General features: G+C 45.3%; 1 protein-coding gene across 3 annotated transcripts in view; it reads left to right on the top strand.

The window, feature by feature from the left end:
• The window catches only part of LOC110504640 (leucine-rich repeat transmembrane protein FLRT1), a 29,265-nt gene that overhangs the window by 10,249 nt on the left and 1,987 nt on the right, over positions 1-17,029 (top strand). For 2 of the 3 annotated variants that reach the window (XM_036970253.1, XM_036970252.1), the window contains exons 2-4: positions 8,041-9,017; positions 15,682-16,569; positions 16,768-17,029. The exon at positions 16,768-17,029 is cut by the window's right edge and continues 1,987 nt beyond it. In XM_036970253.1, the coding sequence (XP_036826148.1) occupies positions 15,693-16,569; positions 16,768-17,029 (1,139 nt within the window). In that variant the 5' untranslated portion in view covers positions 8,041-9,017; positions 15,682-15,692. Of the gene's footprint in view, positions 1-8,040; positions 9,018-14,004; positions 16,570-16,767 lie in introns of those variants that run through there. The other variant, XM_036970251.1, reaches the window with a different exon arrangement.

Below are 17,029 nucleotides of genomic sequence, written 5' to 3'. Positions count from 1 at the left end.
GGCAGGCTAAAGTACAGGCAGCCAATAGGTTGATAACAGGAAATCCGATAGGCTAAAGTACAGGCAGGCTAAAGTACAGGCACGGAATAGGCAAATGGTGTCGTTAGTGAGGCAGGCAAAAACTATCATACATGGGAGGAGTAAATGACTGTAACGGCATTCTTCCTCCTCTTCTGAGGAGGAGTAGCGAGAAGGATCGGAGGACCAATGCGCAGCGTGGTAGGTGTCCATAACGTTTATTTTAAGATATAAACTGAACACTATGAAATACAAAACAATAAACGTGAACATGAACGAAAACCGAAACAGTACCGTGTGGCAACAAACACACACACGGAAACAAACACCCACAACTCAAAAGTGAAACCCAGGCTACCTAAGTATGAATCTCAATCAGAGACAACTAACGACACCTGCCTCTGATTGAGAACCATACTAGACTGAACTCAAAACCCCAACATAGAAAAACACACATAGACTGCCCACCCCAACTCACGCCCTGACCATACTAAATAAAGACAAAACAAAGGAAATAAACGTCAGAACGTGACAATCACGGGAAAAACAGAAGACGTGTGTCACAAAACAAACAATACCTCACAGTGATGGGGTGCAAATAACTGAACTAAATAGTGTGTGATAATGACATACAGGTGTGTGAACAGGTCATTAGAATTCAGGTGATTGGGATCTGGAGAGTGAGCTGCGTTCAGGGGATCTAGGTGTTTGAGAGTGTGAGCCGGGAAGTGGGATTTACGTATTTGAGGGTGTGAAGCAGACGTTACAGACAAGGTAGGGGTGGTATAGAGAAGATAGCCCTATTTGGTAAAAGACCAAGTCCATATTATGGCAAGAATAGCTCAAATAAGCAAAGAGAAATGACAGTCCATCATAACTTTAAGACATGAAGGTCAGTCAATCCGGAAAATTTTAAGAACTTTTAAAGTTTCTTCAAGTGCAGTCGCAAAAACCATCAAGCGCTATGATGAAACTGGCTCTCATGAGGACCGCCACAGGAAAGGAAGACCCATAATTACCTCTGCTTCAGAGGTTAAAAGTTCATTTGAGTTACCAGCCTCAAAAATTGCAGCCCAAATAAATGCTTCACAGAGTTCAAGTAACAGACACATTTCAACATCAACTGTTCAGTGGAGACTGTGTGAATCAGGCCTTCATGGTCAAATTTCTGCCAAGAAACCACTACTAAAGGACACCAATAAGAAGGAGAGACTTGCTTGTGCAAAGAAACACGAGCAATGGACATTAGACCGATGGAAATCTGTCCAAATTTGCGATATTTGGTTCCAACCGCCATGTCTTTGTGGATGCAGCGTAGGTGAACGGATGATCTCCGCATGTATGGTTCCCACCATGAAGCTTAGAGGAGGAGGTGTGATGATGCTTTGCTGATGAAACTGTCAACCAGCATTCTGCATCTTTATGCCATCCCATCTGGTTTGTGCTTAGTGGGACTATCATTTGTTTTTCAACAGGACAATGACCCAACACATCTCCAATCTGTGTAAGGGCTATTTGACCAAGAAGGAGAGTGATGGAGTGCTGCATCAGATGACCTGGCCTCCACAATCACTGACCTCAACCCAATTGAGATGGTTTGGGATGAGTTGGACCGCAGAGTGAAGGAAAAGCAGAAAACAAGTGCTCAGCATATGTGGGAACTCCTTCAATACTGTTGAAAAAGCATTCCAGGTTGAGAGAATGCCAAGAGTGTGGAAAACTGTCGTTAAGGCAAAGGGTGTCTACCTTGAAGAATCTAAAATATATTTTGATTTGTTTAACACCTTTTAGCTTACTATATGATTTCATATGTGCTATTTCATAGTTTTGATGTCTTCACTATTATTCTACAATGTAGAAAATAGTAAAAATAAAGAAAAACCATTGAATGAGTATGTGTGTCCAAACTTTTGACTGGTACTGTAGCTATGGTAGCCAAAATAATGGCCTGCCCAGCATTTTTTATTCATGACCTTGAGCGTGATGGGATATGTGGAAGCACCTGCTTTCAATATACTTTGTATCCCTCATTTACACAAGTGTTTCCATTATTTTGGCAGTTACCTGTAGGCCTAGTTATTAAGTAATTCTGTTTTTTTTTCAATGATCTTATAGCCTAGTATTTAAGTCAGATATCAGATAAATAGCTTTTAGCAAAATAAAATGTTAATCTAGGCGATTATATTATATTATATGCAGTGCATTTGGAAAGTATTCAGACCCCTTGACTTTTTCCACATTTTGTTACGTTACAGCCTTATTCTAAATTGATTAAATCGTTTTTTCCCCTCACCAGTCTACACACAATACCCCATAATGACATAGCAAAAACAGGTTTTAATTTTTGCACATTTATTAAAAATAAAAACTGAAATATCACATTGACAGAAGTGTTCAGACCCTTTACTCAGTACTTTGTTGAAGCACCTTTGGCAGCGATTACAGTTCAATCTTGGTTTCATCAGACCAGAGAATCTTGTTTCTCATGGTCTGAGAGTCCATGACAACCCCAAGTGGGCTGTCAAGTGCCTTTTACTGAGGAGTGGCATCTATCTGGCCACTATAAAGGCCAGATTGGTGGAGTGCTGCAGAGATGGTTGTCCTTCTGGAAGGTTCTCCCATCTCCACAGAGGAACTCTGGGGCTCTGTCAGAGTGACCATCGTGTTCTTGGTCACCTCTCTGACCAAGCCCTTCTCCCTGGATTGCTCAGTTTGGTTCCAAACTTCTTCCATTTAAGATTGATGGAGGCCACTGTGTTCTTGGGTATCTTCAATGCTGCAGAAATGTTTTGGTGCCCTTCCCCAGATCTACCGACAATTTCTTCGACCTCATCCCTTGGTTTTTTCTCTGAAATGCACTCTAACCTGTGGGACCTTATATAGTCAGGTATGTGCCTTTCCAAATCATGTCCAATAAAATTTAATTTACCACATGTGGATTCCAATCAAGTTGTACCTGAGGTCAATTTCGAGTCTCATAGCAAAGGGTCTGAATACTTATGTAAATTAGCTATTTGTTTTTTATTTTTTATAAATTTGCTAAAATTTCTATAAAACAGTTTTCACTTTGTCATTAGGGAGTATTTTATGTAGATTGATGAAAACATGATTTTATTTAATCCATTTTAGAAAAGGGCTGTAATGTAACAAAATGTGGGAAAAGGGGAGGGGTCTGAATACTTTCCGAATGCACTGTACATCAGTGTAAAGGACTAAATGTATGTTGAGAGCCTTTGGAACTGAAAGATGTAATAGTACACACTCCTAGTGGCTTTTCATCCATTTCACTGTACAGGCTAACTCTATGGTTCAACTCCTCCAGGGCAAACAATATAACTCTCTATCTCCCCCCTCTCTATGTCTCTCCCTCTCTCATGTAATGTACTGGACTCCGACTCTCCCCTGTCAGGCTGAGTACTGTCACACTCACAGCGCTCATATTTAAAAGGAGAGGAGTGATCTAGGGAGGGGATGGAGGAAGGGAGTAGCATAGCAGTAGTGCAGAAAACCACCTAAATGACCCAAAGCTTTGATGGTTGGCAGGCATCAATGGATGAAAGGGAGAGGAGGGAGAGACTGGATTTACCAGAAGAGGAAGATGGGCATCTCTAGAGATGGAGCAGGAATCTCTAGGGAGGGAGCAGCCGCATGGACAGACTGGCCAGATGACCTGGTCCATTTGTAGCCTAGTGGTCCAGTCTAAATCAATATAAGAAATTATAGTTTTTTTTGTGCAGAATTACAGTTTTTCAACTTCGAGGGGAGAAAAATGCTTTACATTTTTTTTATGCTGGGCCGATTTCTGGTCTTAGTCCATCCCAGTGCAGCAGACACCCACCAAAATAACCCCATATGGCTGGCTGGTATCAATGGAGAAGAAAGAGTGTGGATACTCGAAGAAGGAGAGGAGGAAGAGACTGGATTTACCCAAATGGGGGAGAGAACCGAGATCTCTAGGAACGGCAATGGAGAGATGAAGGGAGGGAGATGGAGGAGAAGAAGGAGAGGGAGAGTGTTTAATACAAGATGAGAAAGAGATGGTAGGAAGAGAGGGATAAGAGGAGAGTAGTGAGGGGACAGCTCAGCCTTGATGGCTCGCATCAATGGAGAAGTAGAGGGAGAGGAAGGAACGTGTGGGTCTACTCTCTACAGGGAGTGAATTGCTTTAGAGAGTAAAATAGGTTTGTTGTCTCATTGCATATGGTGATGGTCATTATCATTGAGTAAAGGGCTGCTGTTAGAGCTGATCACACCCTTCACCTGGAAGAAGGCTAATACAGGAGGTGTATATTCATGAGTGAGGAGTGTGTGTGAGAAAAAGAGAGAGAGAAAGAGAGGGAGGAAAAAAGAGAAAGAAAGAAAGAGAGAAAGAAAGAGAGGGAGGAAAAGAGAGAGAGGGAGGAAAAGAGAGAGAGAGAGAAAGAGAGAGGGTCAGAGAGGGAGGAAAAGGTGATACTAAGAAAATACAGTATGGTGCCTTTTCTCCCCTTCTCTTCTCCTCTTCTCTCCTTCCCTCCTTTCCTTCTCTATGTATTTTAGCCCTACTCCCTCCCTATCTCGCTCTGTCAGGTTGCCTGTATCTCTTGCTCTCGCTCTCTAAATGGATTCTCTAAATGGCTGCTGTGTGTCACTGTTTTAAAAAGCTAGTCACATCCCTCTCTCTCGCTTTTACACCCTCTTATTCTCTTTAGCTCTCTCCTGGTTTTCCTCTTCCCTTTCTCTTTTCATCCATCTCTCTCCCTCCATCCCTCTCTGTATGAATGGACACCCTTGGCTGATCTCTCCGGTCATGGCCTTTGCAGTCTGTCAGGCCTCACTGTGTCTGTGTGTGTAATGTCATACAGTCAGGTCAGAGCAGTCAGTGAAACACAGTGAGCAATGTGAACTGTTCAATTCTGTATTACATCACCAGATATTGTGTAGTTGTGACACTCATACGTGAAGTGGTAGGGTGGTTATACAGCACAGTCATTCAGGGAGAGGTTCAATCTGCATAGCAAACCATGCTCTGTGGTATTACACTCCCCGTCACATTTACCACCCACTTCTATTTACTATAAAACACGGCTATGTTCCTGTAAACACACACGCACACACACACATTCCCGTCAGTGGACGTGGATTCAGGCTTTAGTGAGTTTAAACCTTGCTCAGGCTGACAGTCATTTCTGCCTCCAAATTACATTCCAATGGGTTCATAAATCTGCCCCCTCCCTCCCTCCCCGCTCTGGCATTCCCTCACTCTCTCTGTCTACTCTATCTCCCTCATTCCCCCATCACCCACTCTTCCTCAGTCTTTCCAGCTCTCCCTCAGTAAATTAGAAATAGGAAGGAAGTGTGTGTGTGTGTGTGTGTGTGTGTGTGTGTGTGTGTGTGGGTTGGGGGGAGTGTGTGTGGTGGTGGGGGGGTTACGTGAGTTGTTGGTTAAACAGTTTCAACACACACACACACTAGTAGAGAAGAGACACACAGACAAACAATTTTAAAAAATGCTCACCTCAGCACATGTACATCATTTGCATTCTTCTACACACCACACACACTGGTTATAATGAATGTTTGTTGCACAGCACACATTGGCGCTCTAATCAAACCTATTGAGAATGTTTTTCTACTCATTGGTGGTAGATAGAAGTGTTCTCTGGAGAATCCTCAATATTGGGCCCAATATTACCAGAACGCACACCAGAGTACCATATATATCCTATAGTGCTGCTCTGTGAGTGTTCTGGTAATATAGTGGGCCATAAAATATTACCAAAACACACCCAGTCCATCTGTGTTACTGCTGGAGAAGACCCAGTCGTCCATCTGTGTTACTGCTGTAGAAGACCCAGTCCATCTGTGTTACTGCTGTAGCAGACCTAGTCCATCTGTGTTACTGCTGTAGAAGACCCAGTCCATCTGTATTACTGCTTCAGAAGACCCAGTCCATCTGTGTTACTGCTGTAGAAGACCCAGTCCATCTGTATTACTGCTTCAGAAGACCCAGTCCATCTGTGTTACTGCTGTAGAAGACCCAGTCCATCTGTGTTACTGCTGTAGCAGACCTAGTCGATCTGTGTTACTGCTGTAGAAGACCCAGTCCATCTGTGTTACTGCTGTAGAAGACCCAGTCCATCTGTGTTACTGCTTCAGAAGACCCAGTCCATCTGTGTTACTGCTGTAGAAGACCCAGTCCATCTGTGTTACTGCTGTAGAAGACCCAGTCCATCTGTGTTAATGATGTAGAAGACCCAGTCCATCTGTGTTACTGCTGTAGAAGAACCAGTCCATCTGTGTTACTGCTGTAGAAGACCCAGTCCATCTGTGTTACTGCTGTAGATGACCCAGTCCATCTGTGTTACTGCTGTAGATGACCCAGTCCATCTGTGTTACTGCTGTAGAAGACCCAGTCCATCTGTGTTACTGCTGTAGAAGACCCAGTCCATCTGTGTTACTGCTGTAGAAGACCCAGTCCATCTGTGTTACTGCTGTAGATGACCCAGTCCATCTGTGTTACTGCTGTAGAAGACCCAGTCCATCTGTGTTACTGCTGTAGAAGACCCAGTCCATCTGTGTTACTGCTGTAGAAGACCCAGTCCATCTGTGTTACTGCTTCAGAAGACCCAGTCCATCTGTGTTACTGCTGTAGAAGACCCAGTCCATCTGTGTTACTGCTGTAGAAGACCCAGTCCATCTGTGTTACTGCTGTAGAAGACCAGGGTCCATATGTGTTACTGCTGTAGAAGACCCAGTCCATCTGTGTTAATGCTGTAGAAGACCCAGTCCATCTGTGTTACTGCTGTAGAAGACCAAGTCCATCTGTGTTACTGCTATAGAAGACCCACTTCATCTGTGTTACTGCTTCAGAAGACCCAGTCCATATGTGTTACTGCTGTAGAAGACCCAGTCCATCTGTGTTACTGCTGTAGAAGACCCAGTCCATCTGTGTTAATAGTGTAGAAGACCCAGTCCATCTGTGTTACTGCTGTAGAAGACCAGGGTCCATCTGTGTTACTGCTGTAGAAGACCCAGTCCATCTGTGTTACTGCTGTAGAAGACCCAGTCCATCTGTGTTACTGCTATAGAAGACCCAGTCCATCTCCAGTAGTGCAGTGTAATTGCTGTTCTAAGTGTTATTGTGGTCAGAACATTAGAGCTGTCAGCCAATGAGACACAGAGGAACCATTCTATTTTCTATTCTATTCTATTCCACAGCTACCACTACAGTGTTAGCTAGCCAGGGCTGAAAATAGGCTGTGTCAGCATGGGTAGTGAGGAGCACAGAAACACAACCATCTCTCCTCACCACACTACAGTACACTACACTACAGTGCATTACACCTCACCACACCACAGTACACTACACTACAGTAAACTACACTACAGTACGCTACACACACAGACTACCTCACCACACATACACAATAGCTCTACACGTGTACACACAGGGTCTGGACTCTGTAACATTCCCTTTCTAGACCTTTCAGTCTAGTGTGTTTCAATTCTGGTCCTTGGGGTGTGCAGGATTTTGTTCCAGACCATTACTAACATAACTGATTCAACAAATTGAAGTCTTGTTGTGTAGTTGAATAACTCTATTGGATGTGTTAACACTGAGTTGGAATGAAAGCCTGCAGTCCCTGTGGATCCTCATTTCTAGGGCTGAAGAACAGTGCTTTACTCCTAGACGCTTAACCTTGCCAAACATAACTGTCGAGTTACTGAAGCTGGAGTGTCTATCCTTTGAAGATTAACTTGAGCATGGTTAGACTTGAGCATTCATATTAAGCAAACACATTATTATGGTTCTTCTGGAACCTTCTCTGCTGTTATACAGTTGACTCATAGATAAAGTAGTGAATGGTTGTGTCCCAAATGGCACCCTATTCCCTACATACTGTAGGACACTACTTTTGACCAGAGCCTTGGGGTGCCATTTGGGACATGTGTGTGTGTGTGTGTGTGTGTGTGTGTGTGTGTGTGTGTGTGTGTGTGTGTGTGTGTCCTAGCTAACTGCCGCCTCTGTTCTCCCCACAGGGGGGCACTACGTCAGACTAGTCAGGCTGTGCCGCTGGGGCAAGTACCACTGAGACAAAGGGAGGACATCGCTCCTTCCACCAACAAGCTGAAGAACTGAGGCTGACAAACCCACAGACAACACACAAACATTCTCACACGACACACACACACGTAAAAATGATCTCACACACATGTGGCCCACAGCAGAAATTGAGCAGTTCACACTGGCCAATTATCAAGCAATATCAACTTTAGACACTAATCCCCGAAAATTTGAGGAGAGAAAAAGTGTCTGGGTGGATAGCGAGCAGTGTCACTATAGGCTTTAAAAAGAGATGATTCATTATAATCCTCAAAGTGAAGGATAACAAGTGGCCCAGACTCCTGTGACCTCCCATCCCACCACCACCTCCTTGTCCTCCTCCTCCTCCACCACCTGCTCCTCCTCCACCTCCTCCTCCTCCTCCACCTCCTCCACAGTCTCTAACCTCTTCTAATCTCTGAGGTGTGTAACGTTCTCTATTCCCCCCAGCTGGTTCAATCTATACAGACACACACAGACTGACTGGATGACCATCTGGACATATGTAAATCAACATGAAGACAACATAAACCAACCAGCAGAGAGGCCTTGAAGACTGACTCTCCTGTATACTGACTGAGTTGCCAGATGCTACCCTGGATGGGGCTGGAGGCTGTAGGCTGTTAGGCTAGCTAGGCCATGCTGCTCCCTGTGCCTTCCTCCTCTCCCATGCTGCTTCACTGGAAACCTATAGGCTGCAAACATCATCATCGTCATCTTCATCGCTCACCAATGCCACAGGAAGTACGGTGGCTCAGAGGGAACTGACTGAACCTCTGAACTACTACGGACAGAGTGGACCGGAACTGTCATCACACACACACGTACGCGCGCGCACACACACGAACAGCCCCTTCAGCTGTGGAACAGACAGAAGAAGACAGAAGGCAAAGAGAGACTCAGCACTGAGAGGGTAAGTTAAACAGGTTTCTCAAACATCATCTTTAGAGATTTGAGGTTCAACATGTTGCTCTGAAATATCTTAAAACATAACCTGCCATATAATTTCTCTATATTCTACTGAGAAATACAGATTGTTTGTGTCATTTCAAAAAATGTTTTGAAATGCTTAGAGCGATGCCTCAGAGAAAACTGCAGTGAGTGAGGTAGTAAGAATAGGATCCAAATTAAACGACAGAAATGAAAACAAACTCACTAGGGAGGAGAGGAGAGGGCGATTGGAGGAGGAGAGAGCTGGGATCTGATTGATCCAATCTGATTGATCCAATCTAAGTGTGAAGGAATGGAGTGAGTGAATAAAGAAACAAAAGGCTGAGGAGCTGTACAGATGAAATAGATTATCCAAGGAGAGAGGCAGAGATGGAGAGAGAGGGGGTGGAGAGAGATGGAGAGTGAGAGAGAGGGGGGGGGTGGAGAGAGAGGTATGGCAGAAATAACTACATGGACAGTTATGTACACAAACACAAGAGTGAGGAAGTGTTGATATGAAAGATGGAGTGAAGGTAGAGAGATGAGCTCAGGAAGAGAGATGCTCAGATAGGGAGATGAGCTCAGGAAGAGAGATGCTCAGATAGAGAGATGAGCTCAGGAAGAGAGATGGCTCAAATAGAGAGATGAGCTCAGGAAGAGAGATGCTCAGATAGAAAGATGAGCTCAGGAAGAGAGATGCTCAGATAGAGAGATGAGCTCAGGAAGAAAGATACTGAGATAGAGAGATGAGCTCAGGAAGAGAGATGGCTCAAATAGAGAGATGAGCTCAGGAAGAGAGATGCTCAGATAGAGAGATGCTCAGATAGAGAGATGAGCTCAGGAAGAGAGATGCTCAAATAGAGAGATGGGCTCAGGAAGAGAGATGCTTAGATAGAGAGATGAGCTCAGGAAGAAAGAAGGCTCAGGAAAAAGAGAAGGAAGAACGAAAAATGTAAAATCATTGAGAGGAAATGTGTAAAGGCGAGTCTGGCGCTGAGACACACACCTTATCCAAAAGGTATGATCATGAAAGGAAGAAGGCGGGTGTCGCAGAAAGGTACATGCTATTTGATATTCATAGTGGGGACACGCCCCCCCAAAAATATCCTCCACCTTGACACTCTCCCTTATGTTCTTCTCTCTCACTCACTCTCTCACTCTTTCTATCTGTCCCTGTTGGGTGAACACTGGCATAGGCAGTCCTTAGAAGTTATCTGTTTTGGGCTAAAAATAGATCCACTCTGAAACACATCAAGATCCAGTCTTTATTCAGGATAGAACTTTATCCATCATTATCATAATCCAGCCAAAACTCCTCCACAAGGCCCTGAGACGGGACGTCCATATGAAGACATCACCAGACACACAGCAGCAGTACATCTTTGTTAATGATGGTCCTTTTAAAACCAATTGACTCAATGCTGACTCTTTATCTCACAACCCATTGCCAGAGTCAGCGTCATCTCCTTCTCTCAGTCTGTCCATCTCTTGTTTGCTTTGCATGTATTTTGACTGGAGCCGAGGGGCAATTTTGCATGTTGTCCTGAGAGTGAGAACACACACACACACACACACAATTTAACAAAAGGAAAATCTTGCCTGCAGAGCATTTGTTTGTCAAATGTACTGTCAAATCATGTCAAGCATTTCAGAGGATGGGAGAACACATGTCCAAGTCTGAAACCCCTAGAATATACTGCACTGTATACAATAATGTATAATCACATTTCTTGGTGTCATATAAATAGTATACTCTAAAACGCCACTGACATTCCTTTTTGTTTATCTGAATTGTAAATTGATGGTGCTCTCAAAGATTCAACACCAACAGACAAGCAGAGAAATGTAAACCGAGGAATGTATAAATGTAAAAAATATATGTTTTTAATGGATATGTAAAATACAAACTTCTAAATGTATTTTGAATTCAGAAGATCTTCACTGAATAATGTATACCACATTTGGAGAACAATAACCGCAGACACACAGACACACAGAGAGACAGCATGCATAATACAGTACATGTCAGTTTGTGGTGAGTGAATGTTTGTGGTTTTTCCAAATCCCAAGTCACAGTTACGTTGCCTCCCAGACTTCAATAACGAGACTGTATTCGAATCAATTGTGGATTTATTCAAATGTATCCGGGGGGGGGGGTAGTTTCTGACTGGGGTTACCAACAGTGCATTTAGAGAAAGATGTTTTACAGAATATCAACATCACCGGTATTACCTAGTCTAATCTGACCCCCCCCCCCCAATGTTTCTCTCTCATCATTAGAATTTAATTCTTCAAAGTCTAAACTGTTGTGTGTGGGAGGGGGGGGGGGGGGGGGGGGGGGGGGGGTTCTAATCTGACATATGGATTTTTCTTTTAGAAGGTCATACTATGGATCATTTAGCTATTTGACTTGGAATTTTAGGACCCCTTAAGGTATCAAAAAATATATGCAAAAATAATTATATCAAATATTGAGTTTGGCATTTACTACTATAGCTAAGAGAAACATATTGAATAACAACACATTCATAAATGGCAAAAAATGCTTGTCCTATATCTAGGAAATATAAGAAAGATCCGGATTTCCCCCCCACATATTTAGACCCTTTTTGGGTAGGCACAAAACTACTGGTACCAGACAAGTTCCGTGACACTTGTGGAGATCGTAAAGCAAAACGGATATCATCATCGTGTTCGTGAGTGTCTCCCCTTTCAATAGAGTGGTCATAATAGTTTGTCAAACCGTTCAGACCGATCGGGAAGTCTCATGGTCTGACAAACACTGCTCTAGCTCTGCCACCTTTCACCGCAGATAGGGAGTCTCATGGTCTGACAAACACTGCTCTAGCTCTGCCACCTTTCACCGCAGATGGGGAGTCTCATGGTCTGACAAACACTGCTCTAGCTCTGCCACCTTTCACCGCAGATGGGGAGTCTCATGGTCTGACAAACACTGCTCTAGCTCTGCCACCTTTCACCGCAGATGGGAGGTGTCATGGTCTGACAAACACTGCTCTAGCTCTGCCACCTTTCACCGCAGATGGGAGGTGTCATGGTCTGACAAACACTGCTCTAGCTCTGCCACCTTTCACCGCAGATGGGAAGTCTCATGGTCTGACAAACACTGCTCTAGCTCTGCCACCTTTCACCGCAGATGGGAAGTCTCATGGTCTGACAAACACTGCTCTAGCTCTGCCACCTTTCACCGCAGATGGGAGGTGCGATATCGGCGGATGCGGTAGATTGAGACACATGCAATGCAAAAAACAGATATCTCTTGCTTAAACTGACGGATTTTGATGGGAATTGTATTATCTTACTTAGATTGACACACCGGTGTGTCAATGGACTCTAAAATCCTTTCACTCATTTTATCTCTCCAGTTCTTCTCGTTAAACGTTCTCCAATCTCTTTGTGTTCCTCTCACACTCTTCACTTCCCCTCAATGTCGGTCCCTCACCCACTGTGTAGACCATGTATCTGATGTATGTCCTGTCATACTATTTCTGTCCTGAAAGCATCAGATACATGGGCTACATGTAGAGGGGCGTGGTTTCGCTCGGTCGGATGCTTTCTCCGGTGATATACAGTAGTTTAAGCAGAGGGGAAGAGGCGAAGTGAGAGGGCTCACTCTCACCAAAAGCTGTCCAGCATAAACCCAATGGGTTTCTATGGGAATAATAGGCAGACATAAGCTTGTTGCCTGCCTTCCCATCTTTGCGACAAAGACTCCAATTGTTAGGGTGGAGACATGAGCATCTCGTCATTATACAGATCTTTGGTTTCAACCTCTTGAAAATTGGAAAGGAAAGTTGGCAGGATTGCTCTAAAGTAAATTGATGTTTCGCCAAAAGTATATAATTACTCCTTTCTAAATGAAATCATTCAAAATACTCCACCAGGGAGCCTGACTTAGCCACAGAGGATCATTAGCTTCTATACATTTTTTTGCTGTGGATTGTTTCAAATCAGACGTGTGGGAAGCCTGTCATTTGGGTCCTGCACGTGGCTGATTGAGTTGCGTCTAAAATCTGTGTGAAAACGCAACAACCTGCTACAACTCAACTCCCCGCGAAGGGAAAGGGGTATGGACTGTAAGCGTAAGTAAGGATGACAAAAGGCAGAATGTGGTACCGTTTACAAGGACTTTATTCCTTTACACGGTAATATGGGGAAAAGGGTCTGGATGGAACTAAAGTAAATATCAAAGCCCCAGCTCCTATCTAACCTGCCTAACCACTACTTACCTAATTTAGCACCACCTGGTGCCCTAACCAAAATACAGGGGGTGGTCCACCCAGGTCTTACCGAGTGTGCCTAGACAGTGAATATACTACGGGCATATGTATGCCCGCGGGCCTCTTGCCTAAGCACTCCCTAGGTGCCTTCCCCTTCCCCCCTGGGAACAAATGACACAGAATATTAAGCAATCCACTTCACAATAAAACTGAGAAAAAACTAACTCAGGCCATTAAAGAAGCTCTGACAAAGCAACAAACACAGAACATACCAAAGCTGCTACCAACAACAACTAACATAGTACATACTAACGACCAACATGCTATACCCCTCAGCCATCAACCTCCTCTCTCAGCAATGATCTATATCACAATCAATCTCTCTGCTATCTCCTCCCAGCAATGATCTCTCTTCTGAACAGAACACTGGCTTTTATATAGCTTCAGAAGGAATGGGTAATTGGAGACAGCTGCGTCTTGACGAGGGGGCGGGGTCAGCTCTCCAATTAGCCATGGAGTCGACCAATCAGCTGCTTGAGGAGAATTCAGGAAACCGTCTCCTGAAACACACACTCAAATACACAAGCTATAACACAGAAACTGGGGAACGTAACATGTAGCAAACATTTCTAAAAAACTGTTTTTGCTTTGTCATTATGGGGTATTGTGCGTATATTGATGAGGGAAAAAAAACATTTAAACTATTTTAGAATAAGGCTGTAACGTAACGAAAGGGGTCTGAATACTTTCCGAATGTACTTTATTACACTTAGTTGATGGTGGAAGTTATAGGCCTACTGCTGCATTGGCCTATAGGCTATCTCTGAGTTCTATGCTCGCCAATGGACTACAGTGTATCAATGTGTCCATGTTGCAGGGGCTAGTGCTCTCGCAATAGTCAAATTTTAACTTTTAGATTTCTATCACTTTTATTTTTACGATTAACCACGTGACATCGATTTTGAGAAACAAAACACTTTATTATTGAAATTAAACTGTTCCGCAAAAATTTGCATATATAAATATTCATAACTGGCACGCAGATCGGTAGAAATGGTAGGATGAATTGTAAACTTCCCCAAACTTGAAGCTATGGTCTTTACTATTACACCAATTTAAAAAATGCATGTAAGTGCACAGATAGGAGGTCCAAAAATGGGCCCGCCTCTGTAAATCAAATGCCGGTCCAACAGATTCGTTCTGGCGCCGGGTCTGCCCATATTATCCTGACAGCTTCTGGCGCCGGGTCTGCCCATATTATCCTGACAGCTTTTGGCGCCGGGTCTGCCCATATTATCCTGACAGCTTCTGGCGCCGGGTCTGCCCATATTATCCTGACAGCTTCTGGCGCCGGGTCTGCCCATATTATCCTGACAGCTTCTGGTTGGTAGGAGTGACCCATATTATCCTGACAGCTTCTGGTTGGTAGGAGTGACCCATATTATCCTGACAGCTTCTGGTTGGTAGGAGTGACCCATATTATCCTGACAGCTTCTGGCGCCGGGTCTGCCCATATTATCCTGACAGCTTCTGGTTGGTAGGAGTGACCCATATTATCCTGACAGCTTCTGGTTGGTAGGAGTGACCCATATTATCCTGACAGCTTCTGGTTGGTAGGAGTGACCCATATTATCCTGACAGCTTCTGGCGCCGGGTCTGCCCATATTATCCTGACAGCTTCTGGTTGGTAGGAGTGACCCATATTATCCTGACAGCTTCTGGTTGGTAGGAGTGACCCATATTATCCTGACAGCTTCTGGTTGGTAGGAGTGACCCATATTATCCTGACAGCTTCTGGTTGGTAGGAGTAGCCCATATTATCCTGACAGCTTCTGGTTGGTAGGAGTGACCCATATTATCCTGACAGCTTCTGGTTGGTAGGAGTGACCCATATTATCCTGACAGCTTCTGGCGCCGGGTCTGCCCATATTATCCTGACAGCTTCTGGTTGGTAGGAGTGACCCATATTATCCTGACAGCTTCTGGTTGGTAGGAGTGACCCATATTATCCTGACAGCTTCTGGTTGGTAGGAGTGACCCATATTATCCTGACAGCTTCTGGTTGGTAGGAGTGACCCATATTATCCTGACAGCTTCTGGTTGGTAGGAGTGACCCATATTATCCTGACAGCTTCTGGTTGGTAGGAGTGACCCATATTATCCTGACAGCTTCACTTAAGTTGGGCCCAGGGACTATTCATACACTATCTCAAGCACCTTCTTTGTCCAAAAAACATCACATCAGTAAAACTTGAAGAAGAAAACACATTTACAAAACATAAGAATTTGAAGGACATTGGAATAGAAATTACCTGTAACTCTCATTCTTTCTCTTTCCTGAAGTACAAGGACTTTCGAAACTCATGAACTCTCTCTCTCCCTCTAACCCTCTCTCTCTCTCTCACACAGAGGCCGGGACTATGGCTGCCGAGAGTCTGGCAGAGCTCCGTGATTGGCTCTTCCTGCTCCTCCTGTGCCTGACTCTACTGGCTGAGATGCTGGAGTTGGCGGTGGCAGCAGTTGCCATGGAGGAGGGCGAGGAAGACTTCCTGTGCCCGTTGGTGTGCCGGTGTGACGAAGGCTTTGTCTACTGTAACGACCGGAGGCTGAGCATGATCCCTCCTCTACCGTTAACGGCTACTGTTCTCTACTTACAGAGCAACCGGTTGGCCAACTCCGGCCTGCCGCCATCGTTAGAGCGCAGCAGTAGCATCCGTGTGGTCTACCTTTACGCCAACCAACTAGACGAGTTTCCTATACACCTGCCGCCGTCGCTACGGGAACTACACCTGCAGGACAACAACATTCGGACGTTGCCGCGCACGGTGTTGGCCAGGTTACCGTTGCTAGAGAGGCTACACCTGGACGACAACTCCATCTCCACGGTGAGCATTCAGGAGCGGGCCTTCTCCGGCACGCCGCGGCTGAGGTTACTCTTCCTCTCCCGGAACCACCTGTCCAGCATCCCAGCCGGCCTCCCGGTTTCTTTAGAGGAGCTGAGGTTAGACGACAACCGCATCAACACCATCCCCACCCACGCCTTCCGGGGCCTGGCCTCACTGAGACGCCTGGTCCTGGACGGGAATCTCCTGGCCAACACCCGCATCGCCGATGACACCTTCTCCCGCCTGGCCAACCTCACGGAGCTGTCGCTGGTCCGCAATGCCCTGCAGGCCCCGCCCATCAACCTTCCCAGCACACACTTGCTAAGGCTGCACCTGCAGGACAACGGGCTGATCCACATGCCCCGGGGGACCCTGGACGGAATGAGGAGGCTGCAGAGGCTGGACCTGTCAGGTAACCAGCCGGGGGTGGAATTTGGAGGGGTGGGAGGTAGTAGGGGGAAACGCAATGGAACAGAGTTTCCATTGTCCCATAATTTCCATAGCTAAAATCCTAAGATTTTACATTGCTGAGTTTCTGCACTGTAGACTAAAAGGCAGCCTGTATATTGCAGAGTAACTGTAGTGAACTACTCCATTTCTATCCCTGCAGGGAACAACCTGACCACTCTGCCCCGGGGGCTGCTGAGGGACACGGACGGCCTAGAGCTGTTGCTGCTCTGGGGGAACCCCTGGTACTGTGGCTGCAACCTGCTCTGGCTCCACGCCTGGCTGTATGGCCGAGGGGCAGCAGTGACAGTACGGGGCTTGACCTGCCACGGGCCGGAGGTGGTTCGAGGCCAGGCCCTCAGGGACCTCTCTGGGCTCATGGACCAGTGTGAAGGCCCACCAGGAGGGGTGAACACTGTCTCTAG

Source organism: Oncorhynchus mykiss, chromosome 31, assembly GCF_013265735.2.
Source record: "Oncorhynchus mykiss isolate Arlee chromosome 31, USDA_OmykA_1.1, whole genome shotgun sequence".
Classification (NCBI taxonomy): domain Eukaryota; kingdom Metazoa; phylum Chordata; class Actinopteri; order Salmoniformes; family Salmonidae; genus Oncorhynchus; species Oncorhynchus mykiss.
The sequence above is the reverse complement of the archived record's forward strand: the minus strand, read 5'-3'. Positions and strand labels throughout refer to the sequence as shown.